The sequence below is a fragment of the Pezoporus occidentalis genome, unplaced genomic scaffold (genome assembly GCF_034315485.1).
Source record: "Pezoporus occidentalis ecotype Australia unplaced genomic scaffold, CSIRO_AGI_Poc_V1 ctg191, whole genome shotgun sequence".
NCBI lineage: Eukaryota > Metazoa > Chordata > Aves > Psittaciformes > Psittacidae > Pezoporus > Pezoporus occidentalis.
The window spans coordinates 245238-262720 of NW_026913760.1; the positions used below are offsets into that span (position 1 = coordinate 245238).

At 55.2% G+C, this 17483-nt stretch overlaps 2 protein-coding genes across 3 annotated transcripts in view; one reads left to right on the forward strand and one right to left on the reverse strand.

Annotated features, from left to right (window-relative positions):
• Positions 1 to 3680: 3680 nt before the first annotated feature.
• DOK2 (docking protein 2) lies at positions 3681 to 7721 on the reverse strand. The gene is made up of 5 exons (XM_062616937.1): positions 7413 to 7721; positions 6081 to 6368; positions 5875 to 5983; positions 5328 to 5509; positions 3681 to 5258 (listed from the first exon to the last, which is right to left on the reverse strand). Exons 1-5 carry the CDS (start codon positions 7617 to 7619, stop codon positions 4368 to 4370), a joined length of 1677 nt encoding a protein of 558 aa, XP_062472921.1. The 5' UTR covers positions 7620 to 7721; the 3' UTR covers positions 3681 to 4367.
• Positions 7722 to 8428: 707 nt separating this feature from the next.
• XPO7 (exportin 7) overlaps positions 8429 to 17483 on the forward strand; it is a 37424-nt gene continuing 28369 nt past the window's right edge. For both annotated transcript variants that reach the window (XM_062616934.1, XM_062616935.1), the window contains exon 1: positions 8429 to 8553. In XM_062616934.1, the coding sequence (XP_062472918.1) occupies positions 8443 to 8553 (111 nt within the window). In that variant the 5' untranslated portion in view covers positions 8429 to 8442. The remainder of the gene's footprint in view (positions 8554 to 17483) is intronic.

Genomic DNA, 17483 nt, shown 5'->3' on the forward strand with positions numbered 1-17483 from the left:
CTGCCAGGGATGGGGCAGCCACAGCTTCTCTGGGCACCCTGTGCCAGCGCCTCAGCACCCTCCCAGGGAAGAGCTTCTGCCTCAGAGCTCATCTCAATCTCCCATCCCAGAGCGCAGCAGAGGTGGGGAGGACGCTCGCTTCAGTGCTAACCCACGGGGGTTCTGTGACTACGGGCGATGTGAGACGCTGGTGGTGACCCCGGGCACCGCAGCCCCTGCCCTCGGTCCCCGCGCACCTCGCGGCGTGGCGGCAGAGCCGGGCATTAATCCCTCCCGCTGCACATGGAGCCATCTGGCTGGTGCTGGCCCTTGTGCCGCAGCACGGAGGGTTGTTAACACACAGCATATGCTTTGCTTGAAATTAATACTAACTCCTCAGCTCTCAGCAGCTGCTGGGTCTTGGCTCCCCTTTCACAGCGATAACCGGGAGCAGCGGGGTGGAAATCCAGCCGCTTCCCGGCTCCTCTCCTAATGAGCTGTGTCCCTGGGAAAGGTAGCGCTGCTCTGCAGGGATAGCCTGGCACTAGGTAGGGAATGGCCTTTGATAACCAGGTACACGAACCCGGTGCCACAACGCACAAGCCCTGGGACTCTTTAGGGACCCCGGGTTCCCCTCACCAAACCCACGCAGCATCCATGGAATGAGCAAACCCTTCCTGGGCACCGACCTGGCTGGGGAAGGGCAGGTTCCAGCAGCCTCCTTTGCTGTTTGTTGCAGCTGCAGCAGAAGAGTGCTCAGGAGGTGTTTTTTCCCTTTCCTTGCTAACGCATCAGGCTGGGCAGGGGGCTGTGGGGAGGCTGGTGGGGATATTGGTACTATACTTACCCAAAATCTGCAGGTGGAGGAGCTCTGTAAAATATACAGAGCAGTTTCTGTTCAAACACTGCACTCTGAGGCACAGGAAACGTGCTGAAGGCAGCCACTGCAGCCGAGACGAGAAGGAACATCCCCACATTCAATTGAGGTTTTAAACACAACCTGCCCCGTGGTGGCTCTGTGGCTGCAGGGGGACAGGCAGGGACACAGGACTCTGAAATTAGGGCTCTGGCTGCTTCCCCCTTTGCCATCATTAGGGTCCAGCTGATACCTGTAATGGGATTCCCATAATGACAGTGTAGGAGCAGAATGGAATATCCAAAGAGCTACAACGCACTCCTGGGCTCCGTGCAGCGCTGCTGTAATACAATGTTGGTATTTTAGCCTTTGTCAAATACGTGTCACTGGAAAATGGTAACGAGAGAAGAGCTTCTGCCTGAGAGCTCATCTCAGTCACACCTCTGGCAGGTTCAAGCCATTCCCCTTGTCCAAAGCCCCTCTCCAGGTTTCCTGTAGCTCCTTCAGGCACTGGAGCTGCTCTAAGGTCTCTCTGCTGATGCCATGTGTCCCATGCAGCTGTAGGCTTTCCCCCACACACACATTATAGCTGTTGGTGGAAGGAGAACAAGAGCCTCTGCTCCAGCCCTGCTCCCGGCCGCAGGAGGTGTGGGCTGCCTGAGCTCCCCAGATCGATGCAGTGGGTTTGCAGGGTCTGAGCACATCACCCTGCAGCCGAGCCGTGGGCAGCAGAGGCCACGGGATCAATGAGGAGTGAAGGAAATACGGCTGCGGACACGCACCTTTACAGCTTCCTTCCCCCTGCAAAGCTGGGGTTTAGGACTTTGGCAATTGCCAATTAATTTTGCTGAAGCCAAGGGCAGGAAGGCAGCCCCGCTCTTTATGGGCACCCAGGCAGTGGGAAAACAGCCTCCTTTCCCCACTTGTTTTCCCATATATTGTGGACTGCTGCCATCCTCAGCAGTGACCACTCCTGCACTTCTCAAGCCACCAAAAGTGAAGAAAAAGCAGGCTGGATGGCGCGAGGAGCTGTGTACCTTCACTTGGCCACCTCCCTGCTCCTCATCCTCCAGCCTTGGCAGCAGCTTCATTTGCTCCCCATCCCAGGGAGGCACCAGGCGCTGCAGAAGGCTGACAGGCAGAGAGAATCCAGACCCTCCCAATTAGGTAATTTTTTTGAATGAAGAGCCCTGCTCCACCCTGCACAAGGCCTGGGACTGATAAATCCCAGGGCTGATTAGAGGCTTGTCATTTAGCACCTCTAATGCCTCCCTCCTAATAGCATTAGGACCTCCTTGGCAAGACACTAATGCAGTTTGCAGCTGCAGCGTGGCGCCTGCAATCCGGCTGCCGAGCAAAAGGAGCACATCTCTAATCCAAGGAGACAGGGATGAAAAAGGAGCTGCCTCGACGAGGTGTGTGGAGCAGGAAGAGGAGAATGGTCCTGGGGTGCCTGGCCCCAGGAGCATCGTCTCCTGGCCATAAGCAGCATCCCCCTCCTGGTTGCTCAGCGAGCTTGCTCTTTCCTTATTTCCTCATCCTCACTCTATCCCAGCAATCCTCACACCCCTCTTTCCTCGCTCTGCCTCTTCAAGCCTTGCCGAGCCTTCCCCCGGGATGCTCCTGGCTTTCTGCACACCCCTGGTCCATAATCCTTACCCTGGGATGCAGCTCTGCCTCACTCCTGGAGGGAGGCCATGGAGAGGGGCAAATCTTAATGCTCAGAACAAATCTGTTTTGATGAGCTGTGATTTATAATCATAACACAATAATGACAATAACTCCCTAATCAGACTAAAACATTCTCCATTTGTCCAGGGCTTTGAGCTGTCATCTCTTCCACCCCTCCTTCCCATTGATTTTGTTTTCTCAGCCCTTCCAGCCTCCTTTCCTGGACTTGATACTCCAGGATATGTCCCCTTTTCCACCTTAAACTCCCCATCCACACAGACAGGGCAGGCAGGGGATGCTGTGAGGAATCTATTCCAGCAGCACCCCCCCAGCCCCTGCTGCTGCCTCTGTGGAATGTGATTAGTGCCATCCCACCCTCGTTAGCCTGCTGCCCTGCTACAAATCTCATTACACCCGGAGGATCTGGAAGCGGAGTATGGAAGGTGTTTCTATTTCTTTGGTTAATGAAGAAAAATAGCAGTGGGGTCAGGCTCAGGAGAGGAGTGTGTTAACACTGATTAATAATAAATAACCTCCATCATCAGCACTAATTCATTATAGCACATGCTTAAGCAATTGATTCCTGCTGAATGGCATCATGCCATCAGGAGATCCCATCGCTCCAGCTAACTGAGCCAGGGGCACCGCTGGATGCTCCCATTCCTGCCCAGGAGATGCTCCCATTCCCTTCCCTTTGGAGATGGGAATCAGCCGGCTTGTGGACAGGGATCATCCCTCGCTGATGTAGGGAGAGACCTGGGAAAGGTTGGGAAGCCATAGGCTGAGGAGCTATCTCTCATCCCTTGATTCACACTGCCACCTCCTAAACCTTGCCTGTGCCAGTCAGGAAAGTCCCAGGGCATGGCAAGACCTGCCTTGCTCCATGCTCTTCCTTGGGCTGAGGTTCAAACCTCCATGAGACTTGTTATTGCTCCTTTTTGGACCAATTTTAGGTGTTCCTGCACAGGCAGCAACCCCATGCCCTGTGTGGTCCTGGCTGGGGCAGGGAGCAGAGCCCACCACTGCCTGCAGAAGGGGAGCACGGACCCCAACATTTCCCATTCACTTCAATCCAGCATGTGATAGATGGATACAGTTTTAATCAGTGTAATATATAAAGCTCTTAATTTGACTTATTAAAAGTCGGCACTTTGGATTTTCAGGATCCAGGAAATTAACTCAAGCACCTAAGCATTTATTTGATTGAAAGAGATTATAAATAATTCATGCCTTTTCTTTGCCTTCCATAGAAGACCTGCCGGGAGGGACCCACCAGGGCTGGATGTCCCCTGGCAAGGGGAGAGGAGAAGGAGGAAGAGGCTGACTCAGAGCAAGTCAGGCTGTGCCAGGCCACCTACTGCATCTTGCAGTGCGGGATGTACATCCCAGGGATGTGCATGGTCCACGTTCATCTTGCAATGTGGGATGTGCAACCTGAGGCTGTAAATGGTCCAGCTGCATCTTGCACTGTGGAATGTGCATCCCCGGGCTAAGCATCACCCACCAGCATGGGCTCAGCGCCCCGGGGCTGTGCAGGGGGGGCCGCAGCAGGCAGCGCTGGGGTTCCCGAGCTTTGACTGGGTGAGGAGCGGGGCGTTTGAAGGGGGGGTCCCTGCCTGTCTGTCCCCTCCCTGCCGGTCCTGCGGGCGCACAGTGCCCCCCAGCGGGCGCATCCCCGGCTGCCGGCGCCGCAGCTGGCCAGATGTGCCGCCGCTGAGGAGGGATGCTCGGGAGGACGAGAGCTTCACCCCATCCCCTGCATGGGTGCGCCGAGCTGGGAGGGTCTCAGCTCTGCCGGGGGTGGGGGTGCCGGCTGTGGGGTGAACCGGGGGTTCCTCTCCTCTCTCCATCCTCCTCCCGCTCACTGCAGGTTCTTCCTGGCAAACTTGAGGACCACGTTGCCGTAGTCAGTGCTCCCCAGCCACTCCTTGCCCTGCAGCAGGAAGGGCTGCCGCAGGGGGACCGCTCTCTTGGGCACGGCGTAGTCATCCCGTTGTGCGCTGTAGGGGTACTCGTGCCCCGTGGGCTCCTCCGGGGCTGCCTGCAGCCTCCACGCCTCCCCCTTCACCTCCTCGGGCTCATGGTAGATGGTGTGAGAGGAGAGGCCCTCAGGCTCATCATAGATATGCTCAGGCTTGGGGGCACTGGGGTGGGGAGGAGGCTCTTTGCCTGCTTGACCCCCGGCCATGCTGATGCTGTTGTAGAGGGGGTCGGGGGCATCCTCAGGGTGATGGGCCACGCTGCTGAACCTGCAAGCTCCAAAGGCCTTGGCGATGGCATCAAAGGGGACGGCGTACTCGGCCTCGGTGCTCGCCTTGGAGGGAGCATCCTGCCTCCAGCCCTTCTCCAGCACTGGGGCGTTTCCCCTCCGGAGGGAATTGCGGGGCTCAGAGTAGGGGCACTTGGCACCATGGGAGGGTAGGAAGGAGCCTGATGGTTCCCCAGCCCTAGAGGAGCTGCTGAGGGGCATTCCCAGCTTGGCTTTCCCCACCTTCTCCCAGGCTGGCTCCAACGAGGGGCACTTGGTGCCACCGTCAGGATCCTCATGCCCCTGTGCCCAACTGGGCATCCTGGCATGGCCATGGGACCAGGGGGCACCATCCTCCCGCCACGGCTCCTCGGCCCCCCGGCTCTGGTGCTCATTGATGGCCAGCTCAATGGCCTGGAAGATCTCATTGCCTTGCCTGGTCTCAAACTCAAAATTACCTTCTCCGGATGCGCAGCGCCGCCCGGCCTCGAAGGAGAAGGTGACCTGGGGAGGGACAGGATCAGGTCCTGCACCACAGCTCACCCCAGCCCACCCATCCCAGATCCCACTTACCTTATCCCGCCCAAAGCGCCGCAGGAAGCGGTAGGGCCAGCTGTAGAGGGTCTCCAAGGTCTGGGGATCCCGCAGCTCCAGTGCCTCTTTGCCAGCTTGAAGGATGCACCGGCCCCAGAGCCGGCAGCGCTCAGAGGACTCGGTGGCCCTCACCGTCACCTTGAAAGCCTGCTCCGAGCCAGCTGGGGGCAGAGAGGGTCGCGTTAACACGTGCAAGGAGCAGAGCTGCCTCTCCCACCCCAGAGAGATGCTGTGGTGGCGAGGAAGTGGCTGTCCGACCGATAAGGGCTTGCGGGCTCTGGCCATGCAGGAGCAGTCCGATAGCTCAGCAAAACCCAGCGGTGCCAAACCACAGAGCAGGAAGATGTTATTTTGGGAGAAGACTTTCCACCACGCTCCCTGCAAGAAGCCGCAAGGGGGGCTGCTCACTGGTGAAAAACTGGCTGAGACACCCAGGAATGGGTGATGCGATGCTGCAGGAAACACAGAGCCCTCCTGTGCCAGCAAACCCAGTTCTAGGGCACCTCCCCCTCCGCCCACCACCTACCTTTGCTCCGGGAACTGTACAGGCAGTTTTCCTCCATGGAGAACTCTCCATCGGTGTCCAGTGCACTCTGCTGACCCTCCTTGCTTGCTGCCTGCTTCTCCCTGCTCCTCTGGACAGGGACAAGCAGCGGGTGAGCACCCCCCCGGGATGCCTCCACACAGATCCTGCTGTTGCCCCCAGCCCAGCTATCCCTATCCAGCACGTACCAGGAACGCCAGCGCGCACAGCTTCTGGATCCAGTCGGCCGCCTCAGTGGTGTCGGTGGCCAGGAGGTACCTCCTGTCCGTGGTCTCCAGCAGGAAGGGGACGGTGTCCTTGGGGCAGGCGGCATCACTGCTTGCCTCTGCCACGTACACACAGTCGCTCAGCTTGACCAGCCTCTTGCTGCTGTCACCCTTGCGCAGCCTCTCAGGTGCGGAGCCCTCCACGAGCTCCAGGCGGGCCATGGAGCAGGAGCTTTCCCGGTACAAGACACCCCAGAACTTCCTCCATTTCTGCCAGGGGAGCAGCAGAGGGGGCAAGGTCAAGGGGGTTTTGTTCGTGTCTGCAAGGAAAGCACCCTGCTCCAGTGGAAGGGGTCCCTGCCTGTGGCAGGGCTTGGAGCTGGAGGAGCTTTAAGGCCCCTTCCAACCCAAGCTACCCTAGGATTCCAGGGGTGAAAGCCCAGCACTGGCCAGCTCCGCTGTCACCCTTGCAGGAGTTTTTATCCCCTTGGAACCACGCACGCATTCCAGTGTGGGAGGACACTGGCGCAAACCCGTCCATGATCCAGGCAGGGTCCTGCACCCTCACCCTCTCTGGTTGGCCAGGATGCGGCAGCGGGGAAGAGCATCCCCGGCGCACAGCCCCAGCCAGCAGCGTCCCGGCACCGGGATCCATCCCGTGCCTGCAGGATCCAACAGCCTCCAGTGCTGAAGGACCCAGACCCTCGTTTGCTCCATCTTCCCTGGAAGCACCAACATTGAAACCGCTCCCAGCCCGCGCCCCGAGGCGGCAGCAACGGCCGCGGGGAGAGGAAGCAGTGGCGGAGGAAGTCTTGAACAGCTCAAACTCCTCCGCATCGCCCGCACCGGGGCCGGGACCGCGCCTGCACCCTGCGCCCTGCCTGCACCCTGAGCCCTGCCTGCACCCTGAGCCCTGCCTGCACCCTGAGCCCTGCCTGCACCCTGCCTGAAGCATTTTGAGCCCCAGTTGCAGGTGGCCATAGGGACCCAGGATCTTCTTTGCCCGTTCCCTGGGTGCTCCTTCCCCTTCTTGCACAAGCAGGAGCCGTTGCTAACCCCCCCCTGAGGACAGGATGCTCTGGGGGCTGCACCAGTTGATGCCCACTCCGCAGATCCTCCGGGGGGGTCCCACTGGCAGGGTTCTCTTTGCAATGTCCCCAGCACCTTCCATCCCCTTGCCCAATGCACTGGTGGAAACCTGATGGATGGGTGGGAAACCAACGGCTGGGATCATCCCATTCCCATCAGATGTAACACTCGTGTCCAGGCCAGCCGGGCCCCCATGCACCGAGCATCCCACCGCCACCTCCTCACCTTGCCAAAGGTCTGCTGCAGCTGCAGGTGGAGCACCCCCTGCTTCACCACCGCCTCCTCCATCACCCATCCACCAGCATCCTCTGCCTCTGTCCCTCCGCCTTCTGAGGTCACGCACCCATCGCGCCGTGTCGTGACGTGTGCTTTGGGTTCTGCTGTTTCCTCCTCGTGGCTGAGCTCTGGCTTCCTGCCCCATGAGCTCCCCATAATGGGCAGTGAGCCCAGCCCCACACCCGGCCAGCACCGTGCCTCAGTTTACCCAGCTGAGAAACAGGACCAAGGCAGCTCCAAGGGCTGCTCCATTGGGGTAACAACCCCCCGCTCTGCCCCTCTGCCTGCTCCCAGCAATCCCAGCCTGACCCAGGGCTCCCAGTAAGGGCTGGCGCAGCCCCAGCCTCCAGACTGGCCATGGTGCAGGTGGGAAGAGATAAGAGTGTGAGTGGGGAGGGTGGTTTGGAGCTGGAAGGAAGGGGTTTGGGGCTCTGTCCAGACATGGGGACAGCAGGGGCTGATGGGGTGCTACGGGGTGATGTGGGGGCACCCAGAGCACCCCAGCCTCGTGAGAAGGAGCACCCAAGGGTGCTTGGTTGGGTGTCGGCAGCACCAGGTCTGAAGCCCACCACCATGAAGCCCCAGATGCTGCCCCAGTGCTGGGCCAGGGCTGGAGGAGACACAAGGTGTGCTCCTTGGCTGGGGAACTGGGAGCACTGGGAGCACTGGTGCAGGTGCTGCTGGGCACAAGGCTTGTCTCCGGCCGGTTAACTGGGAGCCGCTTGTGCAGCACACTGAGACCATGAGGGCAGGACGCTGGTGCCGGGCACCGGGAGCACTGGTACTGTGAGCACTGGTGCGGGGCACTGGGGGTACTGGGATCACCGGTACCGGGGACGCCGGTACTGGCAATGAGGCCAGCGGCGCTGCCGGTACCGGGTCACGACGCCAGGGTGAGGCGCGTCCCCTTTAAGCGCCGTGACAACAAACCCTCCCTTGCGTCGCCGCCGTCGTGACGTCATGGCGCGGCGGCTGGCGCATGCGCTGTGCCTTTTGTGGCGAGGCAGGGCGGGGGGGCCGCGGCGTGCCGGGCCCGGCGGAGGCGGAGGGAGCGGAGCATGAATGGAGCAAGATGGCGGATCATGTGCAGGTGAGGGGCGGCCGCGCCGCGGGGCCGAGCTGCGGGCGGCCGGGCCGCGCCTCCCTCCTCCGCACGGCGCCCCTTGTCCGCCCGTCCCTGTCCGCGCGGCCTGCCGCGGGCACGGGCCTCTTCGGCGGCGCGGCCGGGCCCGGTGCGGCCCGGCCTGGCGGCGGTGGTGGCAGCGGGCCCGTAGGCCCCGCGGCCCGGTGGCTCCCGGTCTCTTCCCGGGCTGCGGGAACCGGCGAGCTCCGGAGGCCTCCGGGTTTTGGCTCCTCGGCCAGGCCTTCCCGTAGCGAAAGGCCGCTGGGGAGGCGGCTCCCGGGGCTGCAGCCGCCGGTGTTACCGGCAGAGCGGCCTTTGCCTCGCTGCCGCCGCCGCGGGGTTTCCGAGCGGTGTTAGCCGCAAAGCTTCGGAGGAAGGAAAGTCGGGCATCCCCCGCCGTGGAAACGAGCCGCCGGTCCCCCCCCCACTGCCACGGCCCGTCCCTGCCGCCCCGTTCCCGGTGTTCCTGCAGCCGCCATCCCTCGCCCCAGCGTTGGGTTTCGGCTTCTCGCCTTCTGGGTTGTTTTCCAGCCGCAGAGGAGACTTGGTTCTTGAGTAAAGCGCTTTGATGGGCGTTAAAAACAAGCTCCCAGTGCGTGGAGAGGAGCCGAGAGGCGAATAAAGGTGACGGTGGCTTTAAGAGCCGGGTTTGCGCCGTGCGATGGCAAAACCCGCGGAGGGTCGGTGCTGGTGCCGGCACTGGCAGAAGAGGCAAACGAGGCCCGGGTGGAGGAGCCGGTGAGTTCGGGGGTGTTTGCGCACCGTTGGGCTCGCAGGGTGCAGGAGCCCGGCTCAACCCGAGTCACAGCGGTTACATATTAGCCCTGCAACTTTCAAATAAATATATTCTTCACATGATCCCCTCGTGAACCACAAGGGTGAGCAGTTTATTAACCGAGGCCAGAGCCGAGCGCGCTCAGGTTGTCTGGCAAATGTCTCTTGGGCAATCTCAGGGGAGGAGAGGAATTGCTGTATTATCAAAACAATTCCCAGGCTCTCAATCTCAAGAAACTCCCAATTGGTTGAGCCCTACCTTTAGAGGTCAGCTGGGGAGCCTGACCCCAAAAGCACTTAAAGCAGCTGCTCTTGTTGCTTTAGAATCACACGTCCTTCCCTGCGTTCCTTTGTTAAATGGGGGCTGGAGCAAATGGAAGCTGGAGCTGGAAGAACAGGACTCCAGTCGCTGTGTTCACCTGGTTAAAGTGTAACAGCAGGAGCCTGGGAGATGTTTGACTCGGGGGAAAACTGATTTGCAAATACAGTTAAAGCACCTGCAGGCGGGGGCAGTTCCTATGTGGGACAGCCAGCACTGACAGGATGGCTGGGTGCTGTCAGGGGATGGGGTTTGCTGGCTTTTCACTGTCTCTTTTCTTCTCTCTACCCCAGGCAAAAGCTCCTTCAGAGCTGCTGTGAGGTCCCCTTCAAAACTCGCTGTGGGTTTTGCGGTTGGCGGAGGTCGTGCTTTGTATTAATACATTGATTTTGTGATGAGGTGGCTTCCCGGAGCCTGAAACACGCATCTCTGGGACATGGCTTGAGCTGAGGTGCCCCATTAGACATCGTGTTCATTTAACAGCGATTATTGAGTTATTCAGTGCCATAGGGAGATGACTCTGAATAATTGAGAGAGTTGGTTTATGGCATATGCTTTGGGAGTTGGTCCTGGGTTTAATGGGAACAGGGAGCTGGAAATAAATATAAGCTGTCAGAAGCTGTGCGGAGTTCAGCAGGTTTGTGAAGTCTTGCTGCTGCTTTGTGAGAGCTTCGCTTTGGGTGTTGCATGTTCCCAGTGGAGCTTCTGGCGTTGTACCTGCTGTGCTAATATGTGGTGAAGCACAAACCCATTTTTTATAGACTTTATCTGTGCTGAAGTTATTTACAGTGTGAAGCAGCAGTAGGGATACAAACTTCATAGGCTGTAATGAAAGAGAATATCATGTTCTTGTCTTTAAAACATGTTCTGCAAGCTGAGAGTGAGCCCCCAGTTCTGTTGGTGGGAACTGTGGTGAGGAGCCCTTTGAGGGGGGACTGTTCAGTGTCTGGAGACAAAGGCTGCAGTGATCCTGAAGCAGGGGTAGAGAGAATCAGATGATTTTGTGTGGCTGAAAAGGAGTGCTGTGGTCTGAAGGCAAACTGATCCCCACCAATTTTTCCACTCCTCAAAAAGCTCCTACCACCTTGCCTTGAATTACTCTTTGTTCCGAGTCTTGTAAAGCATCACTTGGAGTAGAGCGAGAGCAGCAAGGATGTTGCTGCAATGAGCGCTGTGGGGAAACAGGAATCCCCTTCCCCTTTTACTTCCTGCTCTTGGAAACAGCTTTGTAGCATCACTGGTTTTCTTCCACTTTCACAGCCCCTTAGATGTTTTCCGTGCTGCTGCCCTCAGCTGGGATGTGCTTACTGGACGTGCCTATTCCTGTGAGAAGGTTTGTTGTAGGATGCTGTGACTTGGAATATTTCATTTGGCTTGAATTTTAAAAAGATTGGTGCACTGATGGAAAATTGTTGGTGCTTCTGCATGTTAGTGCAGCAGCTTGCCCTGAAATAAAAGTAGTTGGGGCAGTGAGTGGCTGCTTGTCATAGGACAATAGGAGATCTGCCATCTAAATAGGAAATTGAACCCCTGTTTTTGTTTTCACACTGTGTGATTCTAGGTTTGGGGCTGTGTTCCTCTCTGCTGGACCTCCAGCAGAACCAGGTAGGCTGCAGACAAGTGACAGAAGTGTACATCGCAGCACAGTTGTGGAGGAAGCTCAGTGCGGGGAAAAAGCATCATGTGAAATGGTGTTTGGGTGTCCCATCCACCACGTGTTGGGTTTTAAGACCATTTCCTATGGCAATTCCTTCTCCATCCCTCCCAGGACCCAAAGATGTTTTCCCTTCTGCATTTCTATATTCTAAAGGATGTTGGTTTGGCTTAGGCACAAGCTCAAATCCGGCCCTGGGAATCCAACATCCAGCTTGCTGCAGAGGGAACCCTGGAGCGCAGGTTGCCTGTTTCCCGGTTGAGATCCCCAGCCCCTTGCACTTGCTGCCAAATACAGATTGTTTAGAACACTTTTCTGTTTGTTTTAGTTCAAGGTTTTACCTCCTCCATGTCATCGGACTCACTGAAAGCTCTTAAGGACTTGGGTTGGTCTTGGAATAGCCCAAGGGAACACTCTGGACCTGGGGAGGTAGAAACACTGGTTTGCCTAAAAATAGAGCTGGCAGCATTTCTTTTGCAAATTAGGCTCCTTTTTTATTATTTCAAGTTATGTGCTTGTTTTAAAGTGCTCTGTTGGGATGCTCAGTGCAGAATTCCAGTGGGAGGTGTGTTGGGAGTTGGGTTTCAGAGGTGTACAGTTGCATTTCAGTATCTCAGCATCTTGGCAGCCAGACTTCAGTGTAAGAAAAGTGGCTCCTTTGCAGCTCTGGGGACTCTATGGCCAGCAGCCAGCATCTGGAGAGTACTTCGGAGGTGCCTTAGGTAGCAGACGAGGTGTCCCATGCATAGCTTGGGGTGACAGCAGTGCTTCTGCTCCCGAGGATGGTGCTCTGAAGCATCCCAGATGGGAAAGAAGGTGTTGGCTTTATGGCTTTATGGGTGTTCACGCTCAGCAGCAGCCTGCTGAAAGACAGGCTCAGGGTGAAACCCTGACCTGGGGGAAGCTTTGTCACTGGATTCAGTGAGTTGGAGCTACTCTGTGTTAGGTTGCAGTCCCATCTGCAACAGTTCATCTCAAAGCCCCTTCTGTAGCACAGAGGAGAGCCAAAGGTTGGGTTGCTGTGAGCTGGGTACTGCCACAGCAGGAAAAGAAGGGCAGGAGAGTGGCCAGGTCAGGCTGGGAGCCTGCTCTCAGATGCCTGCTCTCTCTCTCCGTTAGCAACCAAGCTGTTCCCTCAGGGGGCCAACACTAATACAATTAAGGAGGATTTGTTCATTTTAATCATTTTAAGAGAACACTGGATGCTCTGTAGCTCAAGAACTTTATTAGTCTTAATAGTGCTGCGTTGCTCTTGGTTTGGGCAGCACAGTGGTGGTTTGTGAGTCTGGGGCTCAGGTCTGCTGAAGTTAGTTACATTTACTGCTTAAATCACCAGCAAAATGGTAAATTTTGTCTTCCTGTTTCTCAGCTGTGGTTTCCAGGTGGCTGTTGTGAATAGTTTGTGGTGCTTTCTGGTCATGTGCCTTAACTGCAAGACTCTGCATGGGTTTTTAAGAGTGTTACCTGTGTCTGAGGTTACACTTACTTTAACCAACATAATTCTGGAGCATCTTTGGCTTGGTGTGCAGTAGTAGTGCTGATGCAGCCTGGCCCTGTGCATGCTCTGTGCCGCTGCAGCTTTGATTTGCAAGAAGGAATTTGTTCTTCCTTTGTTCACACAAGTGGCAGAGCCTGGAGGCAGAGCCCACTGAGGAGGTATCCAGCAGCTGGTAGATCCTTTCTGGCCCTGTTACTGACTGTGCAAGGAATATAGGACTTAAACCTTGGAGGGGAGAGTTTGAAACTGTGCTAGTGCCTCAGCACCCTCACAAAGAAGTTCTGCCTAAGAGCTCATCTCAGTCTCCCCTCTGGCAGGTTAAAGCCACTCCCCCTTGGCCTGTCCCTACAGGGACAGGATGTTTGGGTTGCTTCTACCAAACTAATAAAGGATGCTGTTGGAAGATAGCTGCTAAACCACCCAGAAAATAGCTTAGCAGAAGCTTGACATTTTGGGTTTGTTTGTCATTAAGGACAAAAGGTGCAGTTTGTGCATGGTCTCTGCTAACTCTGGTCACGGGTTGCCAAGCGGGAAGCTCGTTGCCCTGGTGTGGTCAGGGTAAAACATCAGCTTCACGCTCTGGTGCTTGCCATCTTACTGGTGGCAGACTTTGAATATCAGGTGATGTAAGATCTCCATTATAAATGTGCTTTGATAGCCTGATCCTTGTCTTCCTTCTCCCCTCCCCTTGCCTGTTGTCCTGTTCTGGAAGCAGAAGTACTTCTCCAGGCTGAAATATGTGCTGCACTTCAGAGCAGTAACACCCCGCAGTGGAGTGCTGTGAACAAGAAGTAATTTTTAGCAGCTCTTTGTCAATTTAACCTGGTTTTGGGTGCAGTTGCCCTGTGATTGCACTGTGGGATGTGTTCTGTTGTCTACCTGCTCTGGGATGTGTGTTCTGCAGTTTTGTTCATGCTGCAGGTGGGTGGAGAAGAGCATCATGCCAGGACGCTGCTGCATGTAGTGTATTGCACTGGTTAAACATTCTGCTGTGTGCTGGCTTAGCAGGACTTACCTCATGCTTTCCATGCGTAAAATCAACACCCAGCTCAAAGCAAAAAGTTGTGCTTTAGCACTGGAAGAGAAAACCACATTTCACCCTTCATCAGTTGCCTTCTGCCTTCTCCCCTCACTTGAGATCATTCAGGCTGTGGGTATAGTATAAAAGCCCGCTGCTCACAGCACTTGCATAGTTTAAAGTGTAATTGTGGGTTCTGAGCTGCAGTTTTCAAATTAAAGCTTTTAATGCATTGTTCCGTATTCTGGTGTAGTTTATGAATAACACAAGAACAAGAAAATGGAACAAGCAAATCAAACAGAAGGTATTTACAAGAATCTGACAGGCAAATTGTGTCCTTACCTGCCTGATGAAGACACTATCTGGAGTAGCATCTTAATTTGATTTCTTGTAATGCAGAACTTCTGCTCTCTTGGAGCAGGATTTCCTGCAGACTCTGTGTGTTCTCATGTTGTAAGGTCAGTTTATAAAAGAAATAGCCTCTGTTTTTCTGCTAAATACCCACACTTCAGGGTCATCTTAAACTCCTTCCTATCCTTTTAATTTGTTATTCTGCATCCATGTACCAGCTTGGATGGGGCTTGGAGCAACCTGCTCTAGTGGAAGGTGCCCCTGCCCATGGCTGGAGGTTGGTACTGAATGAGCTTTAAGGTCCTTTCCAGACGAAACCATTCCATGATGCCCCCTGTGGACTCACAACTCTCCATCTGGAAGGCATTTATGGCTGTCCTGCAGTGGCATTTTCAGTGATGTTTGGCACTTCAGCATGCCTTTTACATGGCTCATTCCAGCACCCATCAGCCTGACTGAAGTGTTCTCCTGTACTCCCCTTGGACAAGGGTGTTGCTGATGTAGCATCGGAGTATTTTGGTCGAATTCCTCTTGGAAAACTCTGCCCTTGTATTGCCCATTCAGAGGGTTTGTGAACACAGTGATTGCAGGAGTTAGAGTCCAAGGACATTGTACTGGCAAATGCCAGTTCTGTTGTTTCTCCTCTGGCACTCAGTAATGTCTGTGCCTGACACTGGTTTCACCAGTGATTTGAAGGGGATTTTGCTTGATTCCTTTTGCTGTTTCTGGAGAGTAAGTTTGAGGAGTCCTGGAGTAGCTTTAATAGCTCATATGGTCAGAGATGCAGCTACCAAGAGAGATACGATGTTAATGAGCAGCTCGGGAACATCCATGGAACACTGCAGCGGGGTATTAGCTGTGGCATGTTAAATGAAAAAGTAAAGAAAGCCAGGAGTGACTCATGCTCCCATTGTTGGAGCAAAGGTGTTGGTGCTGCTCCAGCCTCTCCTTATTTATCCTCAGATGTGGAGGAGAACCTCCTTGCTGCAGTTAGCAGACTGATTGTGCTGCTATCCTTGCTCAGGGGCCTGTCGAGTCTTCCCACTGGGAGAAAGGCCTTGCTTGGGGTAGAATTGAGGAACTCCTCAGTTCCCAGGTGTTACATCACAGGGATCTCTCATGACTGCCTCAACAGCATCAGTGGGGATTGAACTCGGGACTGGCTGTCTTGAGTTTAGTAGAGATCTGTCATGGTGTAGAGGCTGTTTCTTCAAAGCGGGATGTGATTTATTGCTCCAGAAATGAGCGAGCTTTAACACTGATTTACTGAACTAAGACGAGGCGACGTGATTCAGTGTCACCTCTCAGGCACAGCACGTTTCCCTCAATGCTCTAATCCCTGTTGACTCCAAAAGCTGATGCCTTGGACCATTGTATCTGTCCATAGAATCCTGGAATAGTTTGGGGTGAAAGGGACCTTAAAGCTCATCCAGTTCCAACCGCCTGCCAGGGGATATGGGGCAGCCACAGCTTCTCTGGGCACCCTGTGCCTCAGCACCCTCACAGGGATGAGCTTCTGCCTAAGAGCTCATCTCAGTCTCCCCTCTGGCAGTTTAAAGCCATTCCCCTTGGCCTGTCCCTACAGGCCCTTGTCCAGAGCCCCTCTCCTGGAGCCCCTTTAGGCATTGGGGCTGCTCCAAGGTCTCCCCTTAAGGAGCCTTCTCTTCTCCAGGCTGACCCAGCCCAGCTCTCTCAGCCTGGCTCCAGAGCAGAGCTGCTCCAGCACCTCTCCTATAATAAATATTCCTTAGGCATAAAGTGTTCAAGGCAAAGGAAAAATGGGTCATGGTCTCTTCCCACCACTGGGATGCCCCATCCTGGAGGTGCAAGGGTAAGTGCTGCTGGGGCTGCTTGCGTGCCCATAGTGAGCAGGGACATAAATCCCTCATTGCCTGCCCCAGCGTTTGCAGAGCCTGACTTTGATTCCAACATATGGGGGAATCAGTTGGGGGATACTAAAATGGATGAATGTGCTTGGGACAAAAATAACTGTATTAAACATGTTGCAGGCTCTCTGGCTCAGGGAGTCACTAACCATAAGGCAGGAGGAAGGGAATGTCTTGGAAACAATGTATGCCTGAAGGATCTACGTGCACATCCTTTAGGATATAAGAACCACCACCAGCAGCAGAGTTTGGAAGGATCTTGTTAAGCCAGAACACTCCAGTGCAGATGCTGAATCTGTGGGGTTGTTGCTTGCCTGCTCCCCCCTGAGCAGTCAGGGCTGGCTCTTGGCTCCCGCTCACTGCCTCTGCCATCTCAAGCACACCAGTGTGTGTGTTTCCTCAGTGTTCTGAAGTGGGAATTCTCAGTGTGGCCAAGTCAAACTCTAATGAACTAAACCTGCCGAGCTTACTGCAGCCTTTGGATGGGAAGAGCAGTGCTTAAGCAACCGTGTAATATAGGATCAATTCTGCAGCCTTCCCCTGGGACTCCTTTTAGGTAGCTGTTACTCACCTTGTAGTGTTTATCATTTTAAAGATGATCACACGTTGTCTTCACCATGGGGAAAACAGTGAGCAGTGAAGGGCTTTATTTGTAGCTTGTACTATAAATGAGATTGATGGGTTAGGGTTTTACTTCTCTGTTCCGAGCTTCACAGCTGCTGAGTGCCCAAACATCTGAGGCTGTGAGCAAGGGGTGCCATCGATGAAGGAAAACTTATATCTTCAGTGTCTGATGTGGTGCAGAGCTCCTGGGAGGCTGGATTGGGAATTCCTGCTCTGGACTGTGCAGCCTGTGTGGACAGAGCTTTCCCCATGCAGGGCTTTGGTAGAAGGAGCCCCTGGCTCTCTGCAGGTTGTTGGGCTGCAACAAAACTTCCATCCCTGGAGGTTTTGATGAGAAGCTCTGTGGCAGTTTAGGCTTCTCAGTATGAATTGGAGCCATGTGCTCCTAGCTGGGAGATGACCAGCGGTTCAGGTTGTCATTTAGCTTTTATGGTGTGATGTATGGCAGAAAATGGACCAAGTGGGGTTTATTTTTTATTGCATCAGTACTTTGGTTGTGGTAGTTTGTGTTGCTGGAATATGGTGTGTGCAGCTGTAGGGAAATCCTGGGATTTCAGTGCTGTCCTGTGAGGAGCCGATAAAAGCAATTTGGAAGGCCAGGAGTTGGCAGGGAAGGAGCTATCGGCCACTTGGGTCTGCCTCCTGGGACTCAGCACTTCTCCCAGAATCCTGTCCCGAGGGCTGCCACACACTTGGGAATCCCCATGGGCTCCCCTGAGCTCCCATCGCCGCCTTCTGCCTTCCTGAGGTGCAGAGGACCCGGTTCTTTTTCC